The 25001-nt window shown below is 44.7% G+C and overlaps 1 protein-coding gene across 2 annotated transcripts in view; it reads left to right on the top strand.

Moving 5' to 3' along the window:
* The window catches only part of CD38 (CD38 molecule), a 33453-nt gene extending 23018 nt beyond the window's left edge, over window positions 1–10435 (top strand). The window contains exons 5-8 of one of the 2 annotated variants that reach the window (XM_084627337.1): window positions 103–179; window positions 957–1049; window positions 7900–7986; window positions 10145–10430. In XM_084627337.1, the coding sequence (XP_084483463.1) occupies window positions 103–179; window positions 957–1049; window positions 7900–7986; window positions 10145–10220 (333 nt within the window). In that variant the 3' untranslated portion in view covers window positions 10221–10430. Of the gene's footprint in view, window positions 1–102; window positions 180–956; window positions 1050–7899; window positions 7987–10144 lie in introns of both variants that reach the window. The other variant, XM_084627338.1, reaches the window with a different exon arrangement.
* The last annotated feature ends 14566 nt before the right edge of the window (window positions 10436–25001 follow it).

The following is a 25001-nucleotide window of genomic DNA, read 5'->3' as shown; positions in this document are numbered from 1 at the left end:
GCTGTACTGAAGTCAAAAGAGCTATGCTGATTTACTCTAGCTAAGGATCTGACCCTGTGTTTCATGTAATGCTAAAGTACAATGTACATTTGCTTTGTTTAGTTTGCAGAAGGAGCATGTGGTGTGGTTCAAGTGATGCTCAATGGATCAATAGATGCTGGAGCATTCAGAAGTAACAGGTATCTACTTAATCGGTCATTGCCTGTGGCTCTATCTTACCACTCACTTCGGGAATGTGTACTGGTGCAGGTGTCTGTGATAGTAAATCCCAGTGCAAGACTGGAGACTTATAGGGCCAGATCTTCTTCAGCTTTGCTAAATCAGTGTTGCTCTGTTGACTTCTATGGAGCTATGCGAATTTACACTTGCTGAGGATCTAGCCATTCTATTATGCATCTTCTGATGCATTTGATTTGGATTTTTTTCTGAAAATGGCCACAATCCACAGAACTTTATGCAGTAAGCCCAAAATGAACTCCTCCGCTATATTACACTCACATAACCGACATATATAACTACCCTCAGAGTGGATTTCTTGGGTTATGCTCCCCCAGAGATAGTACATACTTTCAGTGACTGACAGGAGGTGCTGCCTCTGCTAACTCTGTGGGATGAAGAAACTTGTGGTTAGCACAAGCGGAAAGGTTTTTTTTCCCCTTTAGCAGTGGGAGGCACTGGTAATCCAGACAAGAGAAAAATCATTAGGAATGAAAGAACCTCAGACTGTTTCATTCTGCAAACAGCTCCAAAGGCTCTCAATAGAGCTGAATGAAAATGGGGGGAAATTCCTTTACCACAAATTAAATAGTCCATGAAAATCCCATGGGAAAATTACACGTTCTCTCCATTAGGAATAACGATAACTCATATGAGTATGTAGTAGTGACTGGAAAACACTTTGTTTATCTTGTTCTAAAACTAAGATGTGTTGCTTTTTCATGCTCGCATTCTTACAGCATTTTTGGAAGCGTTGAGATCTTTAACTTAGACCCAGACAAAGTTTCTACAGTGCAGATTTGGCTTATGCACAACATCGGTGGACCTCCAAGGTAAAGTTTGCTAGTACAAAATAGCGTGAGATGCTTTGTTTCTATAATTTAAAGTGCAGTGCAATTCTGAAACATGACTAAAAATAGCACTCTCTTACCCATCAACTTTGCTCCTTGAATGCAATTAGCTACTTACTTTAGTAGAAATAGTAAGATTTTTACCACTTTTTATGAAATTATTATTATTATTACTGCCAGCTCTGCTGAGCCAATACAGCTCTGGAAGAGCAAAACTGTTTCCTTTCTGTTAGCCTTGCAATTGGATATAGTTATCTCCGCAACACTGTTGTCTTCAAATTCTGTACCTCTTTACTTCTGTGCAATCCTACGGAGGCCCAACAGATCTGTATAGTGCTCAGACATAAAGAGCACAGTTTGGCTGAGTTAGCAGATCTGTGCAGTTGGAAAGCATCTTTTTACATGGAAACCGAGCAAATATGCTCTGCAGGTCACTGAGAGGCAATCAGTGCACAGTAACCATGAAGCCATGTTTTGCCAAGTAATTTTTAATAATAGAACCACAATTTAAATGTTTATTTTTAACTATTCATACCAGACAGTGCCCATAAGTCACCAGAGAATTTCTATTCTATATAGGTTTTATAAGGAGCTCATCACCATAGTATCTGAGCACCTTCCAGTAGTGCATTAAGTGACATGACTAACATCTGTCACTCATCTGCTCTCTCATCCTCTCCACAGGGGGAGAAGTACATACGACAGAGTGTTTTGTTTTGAAATTTTAATTGTATATTACATACATTCCTGTACGTTTATATTAGAGAAGGCAGTCAAAGAAATGCACCTTGCACTTAGAGTGGAAGGTGATGCAGCCTGTGAGGGTCCTCTGTCGGCAAGGGGGATCTTTTACATGGATCCTTGAGTGCACACTTTGCACTGATGCACTGGCACAGCATGCCTGCAATGTGTCTGAATCTGGCCCTCTGATCTCAGTTGCTCTGGTGTAAATACAGAGTAACTCCATTTACTTACTCCTGATTTTCACCAGTAGTACACAGATTAGAATTGAGCCTTGGAAGCCTTTCCACCAGTTGAGGACCTCTGCTTACTACTTAAGTCCACTAGAGTGTCTGGCCATTAACTGGGAGACGTGACTGGGAATAAGCAGGAAGCATTCTAACAAATGAATTCATCTGGTCACAAAGGGCTCAGCCCCAAAGCAAGATAAACATTGTTTTAAGAGAACCCAAAACATCCAGATTTCTAAAATCAAACCACGAGGGGCAAGTGACACACAGGACAGACAAATTCCGTAGAGGGGCTCTAGAGACTCCATAAACCTAGGGTTGCCAACTGTGGGATCACACAGACCAAAACACTGTTGCCCCACCCTTGCCCCACACCTTCTCCGAGGCACCACCCCATTCACTCCATCCCCCCTCCCGCCGTTGCTCGCTCTCTCCCACCCGCACTCACTTTCACCGGGCTGGGACACGGGGTTGGGGTCCATGCTCTGGGCTGGGGCCAAGGGGTTTGGACTGTGGGAGGGGACTCCAGGCTGAGCCTGGGTTGGGGTGCAGGGTGCAAACTATGGGAGGGAGTTTGGGTGTGGGGGGGCTCAGGGCTGGGACAGGGGGAGGTTTGGGGTGCAAGCTGTGGGAGGGAGTTGGGTGTGGGAGGGGGCTCAGAGCTGGAGCGCAGAAAGGGGTTCAGGTTCCAGCCAGGAGGCGCTTACCTGGGGTGGCTCCAACCTGCAGCTCCTGGGGAAGGGGGCTCTGTGCACTGCAAGTGGCGCCCTTGGAGCTTCCATTGGCTGCAGTTCCCGACCAATAGGAGTTGTGGAGTCTGTGCACTGCCCACCCCCCAAGCGCTGAGACCCCCTGCTTTCCCCTTCCTTCCCCACCAGGGGTCAGAGACATGTCAGCTGCTTCCGGGAGCGGCCCAGGGCCAGGGCAGACAAGGAGCCTGCCTTACCCCTGCTGTGCCACTGGACTTTTAGCATCCTAAAATATCCCCGTTTGGCATCAGTAGCCTCCAAGAGATAGGGCCTGATTCCAGGAAACTCCCAGCGACACCGGCAGGGTTGGTAACCCTACATAAACCACAACAGCATATCTCTACACCTGCACTGACCCCTCCTTACACACACCCTTCACCCCTCCCAATGCTGCTGCCTCTCCCCACACCCAGCCTTTGTAAAGGTGCCACTTAGTAGTGCAACAAAAAGTCTCCTGACAGGACTGCAGGCTAGAAACTTACTGCTTTTACTCAACAGCATCACAACCGGAGGAGAAGGCAGGGGACTTCCCCACTGACCAAACAGGAAGTAAAGGAGGGGTGGAGCATGGGGATGAAGTCACCCAGTTCATAGAATCATAGAATATCAGGGTTGGAAGGGACCTCAGAAGGTCATCTAGTCCAACCCCCTGCTCGAAGCAGGACCAATTCCCAGTTAAATCATCCCAGCCAGGGCTTTGTCAAGCCTGACCTTAAAAACCTCTAAGGAAGGAGATTCTACCACCTCCCTAGGTAACGCATTCCAGTGTTTCACCATCCTCTTAGTGAAAAAGTTTTTCCTAATATCCAATCTAAACCTCCCCCACTGCAACTTGAGACCATTACTCCTCGTTCTGTCATCTGCTACCATTGAGAACAGTCTAGAGCCATCCTCTTTGGAACCCCCTTTCAGGTAGTTGAAAGCAGCTATCAAATCCCCCCTCATTCTTCTCTTCTGTAGACTAAACAATCCCAGCTCCCACAGCCTCTCCTCATAAGACATGTGTTCTAGGCCCCTAATCATTTTTGTTGCCCTTCGCTGGACTCTCTCCAATTTATCCACATCCTTCTTGTAATGTGGGGCCCAAAATTGGACACAGTACTCCAGATGAGGCCTCACCAATGTCGAATAGAGGGGAACGATCACGTCCCTCGATCTGCTCGCTATTCCCCTACTTATACATCCCAAAATGCCATTGGCCTTCTTGGCAACAAGGGCACACTGCTGACTCATATCCAGCTTCTCGTCCACTGTCACCTCTAGGTCCTTTTCCGCAGAACTGCTGCCTAGCCATTCAGTCCCTAGTCTGTAGCGGTGCATTGGATTCTTCCGTCCTAAGTGCAGGACCCTGCACTTATCCTTATTGAACCTCATCAGATTTCTTTTGGCCCAATCCTCCAATTTGTCTAGGTCCTTCTGTATTCTATCCCTCCCCTCCAGCATATCTACCACTCCTCCCAGTTTAGTATCATCCGCAAATTTGCTGAGAATGCAATCCACACCATCCTCCAGATCATTTATGAAGATATTGAACAAAACCGGCCACAGGACCGACCCCTGGGGCACTCCACTTGACACCGGCTGCCAACTAGACATGGAGCCATTGATCACTACCCGTTGAGCCCAACAATCTAGCCAACTTTCTACCCACCTTATAGTGCATTCATCCAGCCCATACTTCCTTAACTAGCTGACAAGAATACTGTGGGAGACCGTGTCAAAAGCTTTGCTAAAGTCAAGAAACAATACATCCACTGCTTTCCCTTCATCCACAAAACCAGTAATTTCATCATAAAAGGCGATTAGATTAGTCAGGCATGACCTTCCCTTGGTGAATCCATGCTGGCTGTTCCTGATCACTTTCCTCTCATGCAAGTGCTTCAGGATTGATTCTTTGAGGACCTGCTCCATGATTTTTCCAGGGACTGAGGTGAGGCTGACTGGCCTGTAGTTCCCAGGATCCTCCTTCTTCCCTTTTTTAAAGATTGGCACTACATTAGCCTTTTTCCAGTCATCCAGGACTACCCCCGTTCGCCACGAGTTTTCAAAGATAATGGCCAACGGCTCTGCAATCACAGCCGCCAATTCCTTCAGCACTCTCGGATGCAACTCGTCCGGCCCCATGGACTTGTGCACGTCCATCTTTTCTAAATAGTCCCTAACCACCTCTATCTCCACAGAGGGCTGGCCATCTCTTCCCCATTTTGTGATGTCCAGCGCAGCAGCCTGGGAGCTGACCTTGTTAGTGAAGACAGAGGCAAAAAAAGCATTGAGTACATTAGCTTTTTTCACATCCTCTGTCACTAGGTTGCCTCCCTCATTCATTAAGGGGCCCACACTTTCCTTGGCTTTCTTCTTGTTGCCAACATACCTGAAGAAACCCTTCTTGTTACTCTTGACATCTCTTGCTAGCTGCAGCTCCAGGTGCGATTTGGCCCTACTGATATCATTCCTACATGCCCGAGCAATATTTTTATACTCTTCCCTGGTCATATGTCCAACCTTCCACTTCTTGTAAGCTTCTTTTTTATGTTTAAGATCCGCTAGGATTTCATCGTTAAGCCAAGCTGGTCGGCTGCCATATTTACTATTCTTTCGACTCATCGGGATGGTTTGTCCCTGTAACCTCAACAGGGATTCCTTGAAATACAGCCAGCTCTCCTGGACTCCTTTCCCCTTCATGTTAGTCCCCCAGGGGATCCTACCCATCCATTCCCTGAGGGAGTCGAAGTCTGCTTTCCTGAAGTCCAGGGTCCGTATCCTGGTGCTTACCTTTCTTCCCTGCGTCAGGATCCTGAACTCAACCAACTCATGGTCACTGCCTCCCAGATTCCCATCCACTTTTGTTTCCTCCACTAATTCTACCCGGTTTGTGAGCAGCAGGTCAAGAAAAGCGCCCCCCCTAGTTGGCTCCTCTAGCACTTGCACCAGGAAATTGTCCCCTACGCTTTCCAAAAACTTCCTGGATTGTCTATGCACCGCTGTATTGCTCTCCCAGCAGATATCAGGAAAATTAAAGTCACCCATGAGAACCAGGGCGTGCGATCTAGTAGCTTCCGTGAGCTGCCGGAAGAAAGCCTCATCTACCTCATCCCCCTGGTCCGGTGGTCTATAGCAGACTCCCACCACTACATCACTCTTGTTGCACACATTTCTAAACTTAATCCAGAGTCACTCAGGTTTTTCTACAGTTTCGTACCGTTAACTGCTTGATGACCACTTTGACAGAGACACACAGCCTCCCTGAATGCCCCTCCCCCATCGTACTGGTCACTGTCCACACTTACTTGGTACCACCAGCATAGCTTTTGCTCCCTTCTCTAGGGGCATCCCAGCAGCAGAATGACCCACATTTCCCTCCTCAGCGGAGACCGAGCAGCTCTTACCTCATGCTCTGGCAGCCTGCTCAGTCCCTCCAGAGCCACACTTTCCTCCTGTGCTGAGGCCCCTCCAACACCCTCACAGCAGTTTCCCCTTCACTATCCAATTAACATCTGTGGCATGTCAGCTCTGAATGTTGATTTGATTCACATCACATGTTGTGTCAGCCCACAGCTTCAGGAAACTCTTATGAACGAGGAGGATTGTTTCTGTTTGTCAACTGGCCTGTGTTTTGTGGGGCAGTCCTGCATTTGGCCCCGTGACCTGCTACCTCACTGATCTGTCTCACATGCTGGGCCACTGGGATTGATGTTTTTTTATTACAGTTTGCATCTCCTTCCACTCAGGGGCTCTCCCCCCCCCACACACACACTTTCTTCACTTCCACATCACTGGAGCCTTAAATGAGCAGGAGGGCTGACTGTGCTGCTACAGACAGGGAACGTGTGAGGCAGCCAGCACCACTTTGCTTCTCCCTCTCTCCTTCCCTGGCTTTTCTAATCCCTGCTCTTCCTGTGCTTTGCTGCACTAATAGCTGTGTTAGCTGCTAATACTTTGGTCTAGACAGCTCCCAAACAGTTCGTAGGACTCACAAGAGGAAACCAGGTTTCTCTGTTTTTTCCAGTTTTAACAAATGGGAAACTCACCCTTAGATCATGGACTTCATGCAGGGATTGCAAAATGAAATTCTATGGCCTGTGCTATATAGGAGGCCAGTCTAGATGATCCGAACAGTCCTCGCTGGCTATGAATTCTGAATTCCTTACATACAAATTTCATGAAACTGACAACTAAGTTATACCTGCAAAATATACACACACAGGTGCAAATGTGCAAACTGCCTGCTAAACATGTATTGACAGGTGTGCAGACAAGTGCTGATTACATGGTTTGTGATGGGAAAAAATGTTAATTTATAGCTGCACTTGTGTATTTCGTGGACCAACCCAGACATCTGTTTTGGTTTTTTTTCAGTTTGGCCTTGTGTTGTATGCATCAGTGGGCTCTGAACACATCACACTGGAAATTAGCACCAATCCTGGTGTTGGATAGCATTTAACAATTAGCAATGGAATTTATTCAGACAGGGAGAAATTCACCTTGATGAAGAGGAGCAGCACAGGGTCCTCCACACGACTTAAACTCTTTGGGAGGGATACACAGAGGGAGCTGTAGATGGAATGGCCAACTGCAGGAGAGGGATCTGGAGTAGGGACCTACATCCATGAATATATCGCCAATCTCCCATCTCCACTGTACAGACACAGGACCTGATCACGTTGCTGTCCATTTACTTCAGTGAGCCTTAGATCAGCCCACTGAGGCTGTAGGGCACAGGGTCTAGAATAGCAGCTGTGAATGGGCAAGTTCTGCAGTCCTCATGCCCTGCCGGTGTGTAAAAGGATTGAATTATTTCTCACAACACAGTTAGCTCCCCATGCAAAGACTTTTTGCAGGAGAGAGTGATGGTCACCCTCGAATTGTACTCAGTAAGGCCCTGATCCATGTGGTCAGACCCCACCACCACCCGGAGCTCCATTGATGCCACTGGACTTCACAGAGGCAGTAGGGCTCCCTGCCATGGATTAGCTGGCAGGAGTGAGGTACATTTAACCAAATGTGTGGTCAGACAGCATGAGGCAGCATAGTGTAAAATCCACCTGCGTCTGCCAATTGTGAACTTCATACACATGCAGGATACATGTAACAACCTGAGGTTTTTCTTTTCAGTGAGTCCTGCACAGGTCGCTCTATAACAAGGTTAAAAAGCATCTTAGAGGAACGAAACTTGAGTGTCTCCTGTGAGGATAATTATAGGTAATTATCTGCTTTGGGTTTGAGTTGGAGTCTACTTGTATAAAATGAGGCAGTTTTCCTCCTAATCAGAATATTTTTTGAAGGAAATAGGTCATGTTTTATTATGCTAATGTATCAGTGGCCGTTGTGAAAATGACATCAGTTTGATGTCATAATAGTACTCATATTACACTTCTGCTCCAAAGACTGCCCTCGTTTCCAATCCACTTGTAGGCAAATTCAAGCTGCGGGTGCTCCTCTTTCAAGTCCTCTGTGGTTCAGTCCTCGCTACTAAAGTCAATCCCTCCCCTAACGCTCTGCCGTGGCAGTAGAAAACAAGAGATGCGCTCCCACTTGTCATAATGCCTAGATTTGATCTGCCGGGGGCATTGCATTTTGAGGGGCTAGCCTCTGACTGTGGAATTTGCTTCCTTTATTGCTGGTTGACCTTCTGGACCTGCTATATAGCCCATCTATTTGGGGAGGGTTTGCCTGAGAAACAATAGCTGGAAGTGCTAAGTATTATTAATTATTATGATTGCTCTCTCAATTCCCTTACTCAGAAGAAGGCTGCATGCTGGGGGGCGGGGACCCACTGGCACCACTCAAAGCTGCTGCTGCCTGAACATTGCAGCTGCTTGCAGCCAACTACATGGAATTGTGGAGGGAAGGTGGGAGAATTTCCAAGAGCCACGTGATCACTTCACTTGCAGACACAACAGCATGTTTGCAGTGTGTGCATATTAGGGTGGGAATGCATCGGGGTCCTACAGTTTTTTCTACCTGTAGTGATCCTCTCCCATGCTTATCATGAGCTTGAGGAAGAATTATAGGCAATTCCTGCAAGTCATCAAGCTGGCTGCTGGCGAGGAATGGCATTGCTTCCAGTTGCCATGATGAAGAATATGGAAGTAATCTGGTATCCATTTTCAGGGGCTCATGGCGATGGTGGGGGAAAAAAGAGAGGCTGAGACTCTCTAATATTGATTCAGATTCATCCAAATGGAGGAAATATTTTTTGGTAGTGACAGTGCTGTCCTGGGAGTGAAGTTGTTAACTAGGAACAAGAATAATTCTTATTTATCAAGAAGAACTTTCCTTAGAGCAGAACTTGTATATTGATTAGAATATTTCCTGAGTAAACAATCATTTCAATAAACCATTGGGAGTTTTATAATTTAAATTTTAGTCATCTTTAACTGGCTTGCAAAGGAGGATGACTGGACAAATGCATCATCTGGCACTAAAATTTTAACGTTCTGGAAGACAAAGCCATTTCTTCCTCTTTGTAATATGCATTACTGGGGCTGATTCATAAGCACTTTGTGGAGTCATTTATACTATTGTGATGTAAAATGCTGCCAAATGAGAGTCTTAGTATTTTGCATCCACTTTGTTCCCATGTAAATCTAACCCTGGCCAACACCGGGGATTAAACTACAATGGCTGGAGCTAACAGAACAAGGATCTGTAGTTGGGGGCTGTAACAACTCATATCCTTTGCGGAGAGGAGGACCTGTAACACACTCACTGGTGGGTTACAGAAGTGGCCCCCCAAGGTGGAAGACAATAATGATTTAGGGCTTCTATCAGAGCTCAATCAATAATAACCAGCTGCCCAAAGCAACACCGACAATTAACTAGACCACTTTAGGTGAAATGGGGGCAAGTAGTAGTATTTTCAATGTACAGTAAAACTCTTCAGACCAGATATTCAGCTGCTGGCAATCAGCATTGCTCCACTGAAGCCACTGTAAATGGAGCTATGCTGATTTAAATCAGCTGCACATTTGGTTTTTAATACTTACAGCAAGTATAGCATGGATGGATGATCCTTATTTTTGTCAGCCAGTCAACATGATGTTCTGTTAATAAGTCAAAAAATTGGTTCAGTGAAGAAATTTCAAACCCACAAGTCTAAGTATGTTTGAAATTTATTCAGAGGTGTTACTGAAAAAGCATCAGTGGTAGACTGCAGTAAGGAGAAAACATCCTAGCTGTGTCTGTGCAGAAATTTATATCACCTTAAGAAAGGAGATCTCATGGACTCAGAACTATGTAACGTGTACTTTGACTTCCATGTGGCACTTGATAACTGCTTTTAATGATCAATAGAGTTATGACACCATACATCCAAAACAGCCACTAATGTTTGGGTTTCTTTTTTGTCTTATCACAGGCCAGTTCAGCTGCTTCAGTGTGCAAGTGATCCTGACCATGCAGACTGCACACTTTGCCCCAATAGTGTACAGTGAAACACACAATACTCCACATTGCTTAAATCATTCCTAAACTGTGTATGATACTGAACAAGAGTATGTGTATATACTGTATAGAGTACTATATAGTATAAATGTGTCTACAAACACTGTATGTTACCAGAAAACCTTGCTGTGGCTGTTACACTAATAAATGAAAGAAAGGAGATGATATTTTAGGTGCGGTTACTGTACACAAACACACATACTGCCCACACTGGCTTCCCACCTCTTCAGCCTGACGGCCAAACATATTGTTTCAGAAAGGTCAAGAGGGCCGCAATACATTTTTTGGGTCAGATTCTCAGCCCGGCTCCGCTCCCTTTAACCAGCGCAGGTGTTGCAAAGGGAACAGAAGCCACCTGCAAGTCCCCTGCTGGGGATTCCCTGGAGTAGGGAATACATAGGGAAGAGCCATAGCCATTTCTTCCTGGCACACAGGGGAGTGTGGGAGGAGGGAAGGAAAAGTGGCTGGAACAGCTGTGCTCTGGCTATCCCCAGTGGGAATGTTTTTCTTAGAAGACTGCTGCCAAATGATACAATTACAGCAGCCCACAAGGTACTCTGAAGTGTACCAGGGCAGGGACACACAATCAATCAGTTACAGCTTCTCCTCTGTTCCTCCGTCTCTCAGGCTGCCCTGTCTGGTTGTGTGAGGGGCCTTCCATTGCTAGGCACTTCCTGAGGCTCTGGCACAGCCAACTGAGCTTCTTTCCTGTTCTCTCAGAGCCTGGAAGGGAAGCCTGCACCAGAAAAGCCAGAACTACGCTCATTGCCCTACCCAGCATTGCAGCAGGTGGCCAGCAGGGAAGCTGCTGAGCAGCTGAAGCAGGCAAGAGATAGCAGCTCTCAGAGCACTTCCAGCTCCCCCCAGACCTACTTCTGAGGCTGCAGGAGAGGCCGTGGGAGGTAGCTGGGGAAGAGGCAGCAACAGGGCCAATTCCAACTCTTCCATTTAAAAGTCACCAGGCACAGCTCAGGGACCACGGTTTCAGTTCAGAATCAAATATAAAATGTTCTTCTTAGCAAACAGTCACCCTCACAGTCTACAAAGTGGCCTCCACGCCATAGCTTGGACACCACTGAGAGAGACAGACAGGAAGATCCCAAAATAAGTAGTCGCTGCTTTAGCTTCTGAAATTGACGGTGACTTCTTTGTAGCATACAATTTCCAAGCACACATACCATAGTACTATAAACGGTAAGAGTTTTCTTATATTTCTTTTTTGCTGTCATGATAATCAGATTCAGGAGTAACTATATGAAACTGAAGACTTAGGGCTAGAGGGTGGCCTTGGCTCTCTTCCCTTTGCGCTACTCTGATAACACATAGGAAGAGAGCTGGAGCTTTCCTGAAATATGGACTCTGATATGTAGTTACTGCAATTAATTCAGACTTACATCAATAACTTTAATTCAGTTATTTCTGACAAGACAGTTGGAGAGTTTAATATTATATTGGCTTTTGTACATATTATGTCATAATACAAAATGGTAATGAACAATAAAATTGCTGATGGCAAATGTTCTTAATTCTATTACACACATTGGTTAATCATGGACTGGATACTTAAAATGAGTCATCTATTAAGAGATTTTCACGTGGATTAGAATAGTCAGAAAAGTGGAATAATTTCAGAAGTGTTTCTCTATGAAAACATACTTGCATTGTGAGAATAAGGAAGAGAAAGAAAATCAGCAGAGCCAAGAATTGCTTTTCTTTTTCAACAAATGATTTCTATTGTTGTCTATCTGTCTTTAGTTTTGCCTACACACTGCTACATATTAAGAGTGTAGGGCGTATTCTGTCCAAGAATTCTTATGGGTGTAACCCTTCTGCCCGTCAGAGTCGGCAGCAACAAGGGCCGGGTTCAATATCTAGGGGTTCCATTCCAATAACACAATGCAAACCGGCTCGAGCCCCCACCCAGTGACCTGGGACAAATATATACCACCCCCGCTGGGCGCCTCCAAGAGGCAATACTTCCCCTCTCGCAAGCACATAGTCTGAGTGTAGCAAAAGTCTTTTAATAACAGAGAGAAACAATGTGGCATTATGTTGGGGAAACACCACCAACCGGATTCATAACACAACCCATGAGCAAAAACAACCCCACCCCAGGCAAATTGGGGCATGCCCTTTTCCCTTTGGTTCTTGAGTCCAGCAACCCCAAAAGTCCAATGCCCCAAAAGTCTCTGTCCCTGGTCAGGGCAGCCCCAGAGTTCGAAAGTTTATCGGCGGAGCTTTACCTCCCAACCTGGGTGGAAATGGGACGGGGGTAAGAGGCACCTTACGTGATCTGAAGCTGACCGCCCCATAGCTCCATAGCGGCGCTCCGCCAGCCGCCCCACAAAACTCCTTCGCGCAGCTGCACTCCGCTCCACCAGCCGCCCCACAAACTCCTTCGCTCAGCTGCGCTCCGCTCCGCCAGCCGCCCCACAAACTCCTTCGCTCAGCTGCGCTCCGCTCCGCCAGCCGCCCCACAAACTCCTTCGCTCAGCTCCACGGCCCACAAGCAGCTCCTGCCATCCACACACTGCTCCGTGTCGAACTGCTTCGCCAGCCGTCCCGCAAACTGCTCCACAATATATCTTCAGGCTCCCCCACTACTTAACACAACACTCAGTGATTTCAGCACTTAGGTGAATTCAGCTTATAATAGGGGAGCCCCAGTGCTGGTGCACTGTCAGCCCAAAGTGAGCTCAGCAGCCTATAACTAGACTTCTAATGAAATCAAAATTAGCTCTGATATTCCACAGTGGAGAGAGGAGGAAGTGCAATTAGCATGTAAGGCCCTCACCAAGGGGCCCATGCCACCAAGCATTAATACTTGTCCCCAGCCTCTCTCCATTCACACAGTTTTGGAACCCATGACCCTTGCCTAGCGAGTGCTACTTAGATGATGGTGAATCCCTCCATCGTAACAAAAGGCCACGTACAGTTCCAAGCACAGTTCCCATAATCAGGGTAATAACAATTTATTCTTCCTGCCCCAATAACAGAGACACTGGGGATCCCACAGCAGCCAAAGTGACCATTTGGGCAGCTATGGTCTCATTCTAGGCGTGGTGGGTGTGCCTATGCAAATGAGATCGGCCCCTGAAGTTCTTTTCCACAACTTGCCACACCTCACCACCAGATGTCAGGGTGGAGCTCATCCTGACACTGCTTACATGGGGTTAGTGCATTTCTGTACCATGCCATCCTTCCCAATGGCTGCCCCCTTCAAGTGAAATATAGCTCTCAGACTTACATCTCCACTGTACTATTCTACTATAACATTTACATTAAGTATAGCAACACATTCTTGATATTTGAAACATTTGTGTATCTAGGATACACTATTCCCTTGGGGAAAATTTCCCAAAAAGTGGCAGTAATAGATTGTGAAAGATTTTTCAGACCATTATTTCATTGTTGAGTTTTTAACCCAATAACCCTTTAACACTTAGAAGTAGTTTCAACATCTGACACCCTTGATGAATGTTAGTGGAGAAGCCAGGGACTGACTGGGCCATGAAGAGTGAATTACCCTCTCAACCCTACAGATGGCTCTTCTAGAACAGTTTCTCAAACTGGGGGTTGTGAGCCCTCGGAAGGTCATGAGGTTATTCTGTCGGGATCACGAGGTGTCAACCTCCACCGCCCAAAGTTTGATTTCAGCATTTATAATTGTGTTAAATATATTAAAAAATGTGTTTTTAACTTATAAGGGGAGGTTGCACTCGAGGCTTACTGTGTGAAAGGAGTCACCAATACAAAAGTTTGAGAACCGCTCTTCTATAACATGGTTGAGGCATAGTGATGAGAGAGTGTGGAGAAGCTTGCTTATATGTACCTGGTCTGTAGATAAATTGAGGATTCTATTCTTCAGGGCTGTCTGTCTAGCATCTCTTCCTGGTGTTAAATACTCTGGAAAAAGAAAACCTCATAACCTCTCAAAATATTAAACTATACTTATACCCACATGAGCATTTAGCAGAGGCACCACATCACAAATCCCCTCTCTCTACACCAAACAAATCTGCTGACAAATTCTGCACCTGTTGCAGACAGTTGATCAGCCATTTGTGTTGCTCAGAATGAAGTGCATTGCCGTTAGCCAGCCTTGATGGCACATGGACAATCTGATTATATAATTAGCACTTATTCACAATAGCTGAGGAGGATTTATGGTGGTTATCACTGATTACACAATAAAACCTGTCTAGCAAACTGTTGAGCAAACTCATCAGGAAATACACATTTCAAGGCAACAATGAACAATTAACTCTGACAACTGTGCTTTAATTAATGACAGCTTTTGGGCACAGGTGTCAGGCATATCATTGTGCTAACAATAATATTTCTTTAAGAGGGATCATTTACAGATAGACTTGGCAGAAAAACAAAATAAAATTATGAAAGTATTAAACATTTGACTTGTCTGCTCCATCTAGTACTATAATTCATAAATTCCACTGCCCTTTTGAAATAGCGAAACATATATTCATATAGTTCAAAACATAGTCACTATTTTAAATATGCATTGAATACACTGAAACTAATCCTTCTTGAAATTTGTACAGATTATATTAAAGATAACAAGGCTGGATTGCGGGACAAAGTCTCAGCCCCACATGGGGAGTTGTGCAGAGGTGCATTATTCAAAAACCTTAGGAGGATCATGCAGGAGAGAGGTATAATGCACCCTGAGCTCCCAGGAGCATATATAACCTATCAAGCCTACTTATATGGCCCCCCAGTACCATATCAACTAAGCATCTCCCTATCTTTAATATATTTATCCTTACAAGAGCCCTGAGCTAAACAGAAGTTCTATTATCCCCATTTTGCATTTAGGGAACTGAAGCACAGAGAGATTTTGTCTATTCACCTACTGTTTCATCTTATATTTAGAATGACACTCAGTGTTGCCAAGGGGATGCGGTGCAGGCTGGGTAGGCTGGAACACAGAGTGGGCATGTCAGGGCTTAGCTATTTTGAGTTGTGTGCAAGCAGAAACTAAAACAGTAAAATTAGTTAAAATGGGGAAAGTGTGTGTATGTGTGTGTATATATTCACCTATAATGACTCACTGAATGTTACTCAGAAGAATTCATCACTGGGCCGAGACCAGCTATAGAAACTTTCCACCACAAAATGTGAGATTTTCAGATAGTGATGAGCAACTGACAACAGGGGATTATAAACGGGATTCCTCACATAACTGCAGCTGGGACTGGTACAGAAGCAGAACCTTCTCCCAGATCAGTTGGCACAGGATGCCCTCCATGCATGGCCCTAGAAGCTCCACTGGGCATCCAAAAAAATCATCTCTCAAACCTACTCTCACAAAAATGTTCAGCAGAGGGAGTAAGAAGATCAGACCGGCAAGCCCCATCCTTGTTGGAAACTGTGCCAGGGAGAGACTGAAAAGATGCTGCACTCAGAAGCGATTCCTTTGACAATATGGGTTGAGATGCAGATGAAATGTACTGACAGACTGACCTTTCTTATTACATTGTTTGAACATTCTTATAGAGTTCAGCAGCTCTGGGGCAAGGGGGAGGGGACTGGTGGGGGGAGGAGGCATGGGTAGCTGGTGGGGCTTTGTAGAGAGGATGGAACAGAACTGTGTGGGTGATATGGGTTAGGGGAGAACTTGTGAATCAACGGCTCCACAGCACTGTTGCCTTAGTTCCCCAGTGCACCAGTTACATAGGAAGCCCATGATGTGCCGGCACCTTGGTGAAGAGATACTTCGTTCGTCAGCCTGCTTCCTCTGTGTGCTGGTGAGCTGACTCAGCAAAACTGGAGCAGATTAATATCTCTGCACTGAGGTATTACTGCCTAAAGGTCTCTCCACAAACTGCTGCTTCAGTGCATTGGATGCCCTTCAGTCCCAGTCACCTACACAGCTGTGCACCTCCTACCCAGAACACAAGACTGGAAACTGCTTCTTATTCCTGTCAAATCTCTGCCAATTCAGATAAGCATGTAAAGTAAGCATCCTGCTTCATGGACAGGAAATCCGCGGCAAGGCAGTTAAATGCCTTGCCCAAGGCCCTGCTGCAAATCAGTGACAGAACTGGCAATAGCAGCCAGACCTCCTGACTGCACACTATGCTTTACCCACTGGCGAACAGCTGTTCGCCAAGAGAAATATGGTGGATTTATTAACAGAGCGTTCCAGCAGTGCAGGAGTAACTTTGCAGCCACTGTAATCTCCCTCATATTATAATGTGGGGCACGTTACTCTACTTTAGCACTTACAGCATTTATGCTAGAGCCCAGTCCTATGTCCATTGAAAGTCATGCATCCCTAGTAATAAATCACCAAAAGTGTCACTTTCTTCCAACACTGAACCAGGAACTTTATGAGAAGGAGAAAAGCAGTGGTTTAATAGTACTCTGTCCTTTGGGTGAGTCGCTTCTGCCTACCACCCTTTACAGCCCTCTCCTGCTGGCATCCGACTATGTAAATGTAGATACAGACTCACACTGAACTTGATGGGAGTTTGTCTTCAGTGGGATCAGCATCAGGACCGTCCACCTGTTTTCTGGCCAACTCACACCTCCTGTGTAACATACTTCAACCACCAGAGTTAGCTCTGAAGATGGGGCCAGATTTGTTTCTCAGGTACACCAGAGTACCTGTAATCCATTCTTCAGTGTGTATCCTGTATCCCTCTCTCTGCCTGATCTACAGAGGATACGAGTATGCTACAGCTCTCACACGTGGAATTTAGTCCTTTAGCTCCAGCTCTAGAGACTCATATTTCAGCTCTGGAGGTCTTTGGTCCAATAGTTACACAACTCCATTGATTTCACTGGGGCTTCAAAGATGTAAGAATGGGCAAAACTTGGCCTGATGAGTTTGCCTCAGTTACTCTACCTGCCCACACCAAATTCCTGCTTCCCCTTCACCTTCCCCCCGTCAAAGTCTGGAGTTCAAGGGTGCCCAGTGGGAGTTCAGGTGGCGGGTGGAGCTAGGTGGGTTGTGGCTACTGGAAAGCAGTTGAGGTTGAGCCAATGAATGGATCAGCAAAGTGTAGATGGGGAGCTGAATGATTTCATTGCTTATTCCCATGCTTTTTACTGTTTGGGCTGCTGGTATATAGAGTATAACAACCTTATCTTAAAGAAGGTAATGGCCTTTTTTTGTGTGTGGTTCTGGTTGAATTTGATCCCCAGATGGACAGCATCACAAAATATGTCAGGACCGCAAGGTAAGTGCTTTTTAATTGCTAATTACCACATCCTGAAAATTGTACAGTCATAGCAGAAATTCATCGTTTTGCATTCCTAAAATTGCCAGTGTGTTCACTGATGTTATGTTCAATTGGCTTAGGCAAAGTTATGTTGGGTGTTTCTTAGCACTCTCATGCTTAATGCAGTGAGTCAGAAATGGGAGAAATGACTTATAACATTAACATTTTCACCAGTCGATGATTAGAACTGAAATTTCATGAAGGTGGTAGCATTAAGACAGAGGTTGCTCAGAACAGTCTGTCACCCTAAGCAAAACATTAGTGTGTTGCCCCTTTCTCCCCTTAGATCCCTAAGGAGGTTGGGGTGCAGTAGGGGGTGCAGGCTGGGGGGTGAGGCCAAGGGATTCAAAGTGTGGGAGGGGGCTCTGGACTGAGCCTGGGACATGGGGTTGGAGTGCAGAAAGGGGTGCGGGCTCTGGGAAGGAGTTTGCATGTAGGAGGGGGCTCAGAGCTGAGGTAGGGGGTTGGGCTGTGGGAGGTGAGTGGTGCAAGCTCTGGAAGTAAATTTGGGTGTAGGAGCAAAAATATCCGCAAAAAGAAAAGGAGTACTTGTGGCACCTTAGAGACTAACAAATTTATTTGAGCATAAGCTTTCGTGAGCTACAGCTCACTTCATCGGATGCATACAGTGGAAAATACAGTGGGGAGATTTTATATACAGGTGAGCTATTACCAGCAGGAGAGCAAGGTGTGTGTGGGGGGACCTTTTGTAATGATAATCAAGGTGGGCCATTTCCAGCAGTAGACAAGAACATCTGAGGAACAGTGGGGGGAGGGAGGGAGCATAAACATGGGGAAATAGTTTTACTTTGTGTAATGACACATCCACTCCCAGTCTTTATTCAAGCCTAAGTTAATTGTATCCAGTTTGCAAATTAATTCCAATTCAGCCGTCTCTCATTGGAGTCTGTTTCTGAAGGGGTTTTTTTTGAAGAATTGCCACTTTTAGGTCTGTAATCGAGTGACCAAAGAGACTGAAGTGTTCTCCGACTGGTTTTTGAATGTTATAATTCTTGACATCTGATTTGTGTCCTTTGATTCTTTTACATAGACACTGTCCAGTTTGGCCAATGTACATGGCAGAGGGCATTGCTGGCACATGATGGCATATATCACATTGGTAGATGTGCTGGTGAACGAGCCTCTGATAGTGTGGCTGATGTGATTAGACCCTATGATGGTGTCCCCTGAATAGATATGTGGACACAGTTGGCAATGGGCTCTGTTGCAAGGATAGGTTCCTGGGTTAGTGTTTTTGTTGTGTGGGGGGTGGTTGCTGGTGAGTATTTGCTTCAGGTTGGGGGGCTGTCTGTAAGCAAGGACTGGCCTGTTTCCCAAGATCTGTGAGAGTGATGGGTCATCCTTCAGGATAGGTTGTAGATCCTTGATGATGTGTTGGAGAGGTTTTAGTTGGGGGCCGAAGGTGATGGTTAGTGGCGTTCTGTTCTTTTCTTTGTTGGGCCTGTCCTGTAGTAGGTAACTTCTGGGCACTCTTCTGGCTCTGTCTCTGTCAATCTGTTTCTTCACTTCAGCAGGTGGGTCTACAATTAGTTGTAAAAACGCTTGATAGAGATCTTGTAGGTGTTTGTCTCTGTCTGAGGGGCTGGAGCAAATGCTTTTGTGTCGAAGAGCTTGGCTGTAGATAATGGATCATGGTGTGTGGTCTGGATGAAAGCTGGAAGCATGTAGGTAAGCATAGCGGTCAGTAGGTTTCCAGAATAGGGTGGTGTTTATGTGACCATCGCTTATTAGCACCGTAGTGTCCAGGAAGTGGTCTGCTACAGGCTGAGGTTGATAGTGGGATGGAAATTGTTGAAATCATGGTGCAATTCCTCAAGGGCTTCTTTTCCATGGGTCCAGATGATGAAGATGACATCAGTGTAGCAGAAGTAGAGTAGGGGCGCTGGGGGACGAGAGCTGAGGAAGCGTTGTTCTAAGTCAGCCATAAAATGTGAAATAGTTATGGGTGATGACAAAGTCACAAAGTTCAGCCACCAGGTTTGCCGTGACATTATCAGGGATACTGTTCCTGATGGCTTGTAGTCCATCTTTGTGTGGAATGTTGGTGTAGAGGGCTTCTACATCCATAGTGGCTAGGACGGTGTTTCAGGAAGATCACCGATGGATTGTAGTTTCCTCAGGAAGTCAGTGGTGTCTCGAAGATAGCTGGGAGTGCTGGTAGCGTCGGGCCTGAGGAGGGAGTCTACATAGCCAGACAATCCTGCTGTCAGGATGCCAATGCCTGAGATGATGGGGCGTCCAGGATTTCCAGCTTTATGGATCTTGTGTAGCAGATAGAATATCCCTGGTTGGGGTTCTAGGGGTGTGACTGTGTGGATTTGTTCTTGTGCTTTTTCAGGGAGTTTCTTGAGCAGATGGTGTAGTCTTGTGGAGGGGGCTCAGGGCTGGGGCAGGGAGTTGGGGTGTGGGCGGGAGGTGAGTGGTGGAAGGTCTGGGAGGGAGTTTGGGTATGGAAGGGGGCTCAGGGCTGGGACTGGGATTTGGGCTGTGGGAGGGGGTGCGGGAAGCAGGCTCTGGCCGGGCAGTGCTTACCTCAAGTGTCTCTCGGAAGCAGGGCCATCCTTAGGATTTATGGTGCCCTAGGCGGGATTATTAAACTGGTGCCCCTATGCCTGACTTGCTCTTAGCAACACAAACATAAAGTTACAGTACCAGAAAACTTGCCACATGCACTTTATTAAAAACCATTTCACTCAATTAAGCACACTGTAATGCTGATGGACTAGCACTAAAGAAGTAACGCTATAGAAAAAATTCTGATTTATTGACAGAATGATGCAAATAATTTTTTTTTAATTTGTCAACATTTTATTAGAAATTTCTATGACAAGGTATTGAAACAAGGATTTGTTTTTAATTAGAAGAGACCTTTCTGGCTTTTTTGGCTGCAAAATCAGTAATAATGTCATCGTATGACAAAGACAAAGTGATGTCTTGTTCAATTGCAAGAATCGAGTGAAAGACCAGTCAGTCATTCCTGACACATTGTAGAATGGAAATAGTTTTTAATGAGCTTTAGTTTTGAGAAACTCCGTTCTCCTGATGCTACTGTTACAGGAATTGTCAGTAGAATACGAGTGGCAATGTACACATTAGGATATATGTCAACAAGTTTGCTGATATGAATAAACTGTACCATGTCAATCACCGATTTTGCATGTGGCTACATTGATGACAATGTACTCAATTCTTTGTACAGTTCAAGTCCATTTAAATCAAAACTATCACTGTGCTTCAGGAGGCTCTCTAGGTTCTTGCACTTTGTCATTTGCTGCTCGTTTTCCTATTTCGTTGAATTTAGTTATGTCATTGTCAAGGTTCCTTCCCCACTCTGAACTCTAGGGTACAGATGTGGGGACCTACATGAAAAAACCCCTAAGCTTATTTTTACCAGCTTAGGTTAAAACTTCCCCAGGGTACAAACTATTTTACCTTTTGCCCCGGACTTTATTGCTCCCACCACCAAGCGTCTAAGAAATATATAACAGGGAAAGAGCCCGCTTGGAAACGTCTTTCCCCCCAAAATCCTCTCAAACCCTACACCCCTTTCCTGGGGAAGGCTTAATAAAAATCCTCACCAATTTGCATAGGTGAACACAGACCCAAACCCTTGGATCTTAAGAACAATGAAAAAGCAATCAGGTTCTTAAAAGAAGAATATTAATTGAAGAAAAAGTAAAAGAATCACCTCTGTAAAATCAGGATGGTAAATACCTTACAGGGTAATCAGATTCAAAGCATAGAGAATCCCTCTAGGCAAAACCTTAAGTTACAAAAAGACACAAAAACAGGAATATACATTCCATTCAGCACAACTTATTTTATCAGCCATTTAAACAAAACAGAATCTAACGCATATCTAACTAGATTGCTTATCAGCCCTTTACAGAAGTTCTGACCTGCATTCCTGCTCTGGTCCCAGCAAAAGCAACACACAGACCAAGAAAACGTTTGTTTCTCCCCCCCTCCAGCTTTGAAAGTACCTTGTCTCCTCATTGGTCATTTTGGTCAGGTGCCAGTGAGGTTATCCTAGCTTCTTAACCCTTTACAGGTGAAAGGATTTTTCCTCTGGCCAGGAGGGATTTAAAGGTGTTTACCCTTCCCTTCATATTTATGACAGTCATACAAAAATCCAAACTGTTCATGGTGTGCTCATAAGGTATTAAACCTTTCATCAACGGCAGATATTGCTTTATCCATCACAACATTAAAAAATTCAACCTCAAATTTCTTTTCTGGATTGTCTATGGGCTCATCTGCACCTTCATATTCCGCTTGCCGTTTTTTCCTTGAAACTCGTTTCACGTTCAGACATGGAAATTTTGGTTCTACACCGAGTGCCTATGCAAGCTCTCTTGCTGTAACCTGTTCTTCTTTGAATCCATTTTCTCTGTATTTCACTAAAAAGTCTCGTGTATTGTTTAGTAAAGTAAGTGTTGAATCAAGCTGCATCATTGGACTCTGCATTATTTTGCTTACACTTGAGATTTTAACAAGAATGTCATACCAGATTACAACAGATGTTAGAAACTTGAAGCTGGATATTTCAGAGGCCAATGACTGTGCTTCACTTTTGGATCTTTGGCTTCTTCCAAAATAGCAACCAGTGCTTTGTAAACTTCCTCAGATTGATATCTCAATGTTTTTGCACTTTCTACTCTGCTTTCCCAGCGTGTCTCAGATAGAGGCTTAACAGTAATACCATTGATATGTGCTTTGAATACTTGTCATCATTGAGTGGAAGCTGAAAAGAGCATGTAAATGTGTTGCAGCAAACCAAAAAAAGAAATAGCTTCTACAGAAGACTTGGCCATATCACACAAAATCAAATTAAGGCTGTGGCATGCACACGGAACAAAAAAGGCTTGTGGATTTTCTGCCAGGAATCTAGCTTGCATGCCAGAAATGCATCCTCTCATATTGGCACCATTTTCATAGCCTTGTCCTCTAATGCTCATTACGGACAATCCCATTCGTTTTAGTTCCTCAAGAAGAGCTTGAAGAAGTCAAAAACCTGTAGTGTCCTCTACTTCTAAAAATGTGATAAATGATTCCTTAACTGTAATCTGTGCTGAATCACTAATGTCGACAAATGTCACTACTAATGACATCTGTTCTTGATGACTTATGTCAGGAGTGCAATCTAGAATTACGGCAAAATATTTTGCCAAAGTAACCAATGAAACAATTTTGTCTCTCACTTTATCACTCATTAGCATTATCAGTTCATTTTGAATTCTTGGTCCCAAATAGTGGTCACGTATTTTATTTTCAGTTACTCTTCGGAGATGTTCACTCATCACTGTGTCAAATTTTCGCAGCAGTTGTACAAGGCCCAAAAAATTGCCATTTTTGGGCTGGAATAATTTCTTAATGCTTCCTCTAAAAGCCAGATTGTTTGTTGATAGATATACTTGCAATGTGGTGTTGTGCCTTTTCATGTTGCGGTAATATGTGACTAAGATTTTTCCAATCATTAATACCCATGGTTGCTATCTTAAAACTGCAACTATTGAGAAGCTTGCATGGGAAACAAAATATAGCATCCTTGCATTTAGAGTACACAAGCCACCGTCTGTTGACAATTTCACCATTAGAAAGTCTTTTGTAGTAATTGTTTTCTGTGAATTTCCTACCTCTAATGTCTTTAGGATATTCAAGACCTTTTATTCTCCCAGGGCCTTTCTCAAGCATAATGGCACAGAATTCGTTGTTTAAAGATTGCGGACATGTGCCAATGTCATCTATATCCCATGCTAGTACAGTTTCAACTGTTGTAATTTCTTGTTTTGTGTCTGCATCTGTTTCAAATGAATGTTCTGTGTGTTGTTACATTTCTTGAGCTTCATCGGCATAAAAATTTTCTTCAGCAGTTACTTGATGATCTTGATCAACTTCGTTGTTTTCATGACGTACAAACTTAAGTATAGAACCCGTCTGTGCTTGTACAGCCTAATCCTATTTCATTCTTCCGTTTTCTTTTTTGTGACCCGGAAAGTTGTTTTCGATATGACATAACTTATAAGGGTGTTTTTTAAAGAAATAACTGTTTAAATTGTCAGGTTATCAGAAATATTATTTAAAATAACTAATATAGGCTAGTCGTGAGTCTATGACCTTGAGCTAGTGTGCAGACACCTCACAAGGCGCTCCACCCTGACAGAGACACAGTCGAGTTGGAAACCCATGTCATTTTTACAAAGCCACTTTTTAGTTTTAAATGTATAGTGGGCATCCATCTTAATGTTAGTTACAACTCTATATCCACCTTATACTGTAAATAGATCAACGGCATTATCCAGTTTAATAAGCTGGGTTTCCAAACAGTGGCAAAATATAACCCTAGTTTTACTCCTAGGTAAAGCACAAAGTGACCAAAATGAAGTCAGCACAGAATCATCTCCTCTCGATTAAGACAGCACAGAAATGTGACAGGAGTCCTGTTGTGCCTTATATTTGTTTGGAAAGACATTAGCAATAGCAGCACATTTTGGGCACGGCTGGAAATACATGATAAATCGCTGCCTCTAAAGTTCCATCAAAAACTGACATGTTCACAGCATGATCTGCTGCACAGATTCTTCACAAAGAAGCGTCCCTGGCCTTTTTAAACTCATATTAACCGTGTATTTACTTTATGAAAGTTGGACAAAACATTGTGAAAACGAAAGACGTTGGCTGCCCAACCGCTGGGCTGGCAAAAGCTATACTGACTCACTGGGAAAAAAAGCAAGAGAATCTGAGTACACCATATGGTCACTCTATACAATAATAAGGAGATGAGCATATTACAGTTGTCGGAGAGCTCTACTCAGTAGTAACAGGGCTACAGGAAAGCCAGTCAACATTTTTTGTTTTTCTGATGAAAACTGGCCCACTCTCTGCCCCAAACCAAACTTGTCAAAAATAATTGTCAACAACTTAATTTTCTGTTTTTGGCTAAGATATGGATTTTTTAAAAAAAAATATTGAAATTGGATTCAGGATTATTAGCAAGCATTTTTGGCAAACAAAGTTGTTAAATGACAATCTAAATGGCAACATAGTACTGCTTTCATGCTTGGCTCACTCACCCCCCAGCCTGCTGGTCCAACAGCTGCAGTAGAGGAGGAGATAGGTGGAAAACTGCAGTACCCCAAAATCCACCTCTTGGGGTGCAGAGAGGCAACAGCAGCAGCAAACCCTCAGGTCTGATCACATGCCAATGGGCACCACCGCCAGCCCAATGGATCATGGTGAAGTTAGCACAGCATCTGATCTCAGGGACAGGGCACCCACGGAGCCACAGCAGCTCATCCTGCCCTGCGCAGTTCCCCCCCGGATGAGATGGATCACTGCCAGCCCAGGGGAGAGACGCGCTCCCCAGCTAGGGTGACTAGATGTCCTGATTTTATAGGGCCAGTCCCGATATTTGGGGCTTTGTCTTATATAGGCACCAATTACCCCCACCTAGGGTGACCAGACCGCAAGTGTGAAAAATCAGGACAGGGGGTGGAGGGTAAT

The sequence above is a fragment of the Lepidochelys olivacea genome, assembly GCF_965140295.1.
Source record: "Lepidochelys olivacea isolate rLepOli2 genome assembly, chromosome: 4".
NCBI classification, from domain to species: Eukaryota; Metazoa; Chordata; order Testudines; family Cheloniidae; genus Lepidochelys; species Lepidochelys olivacea.
This window is presented reverse-complemented; position numbering and strand designations above follow the sequence as displayed.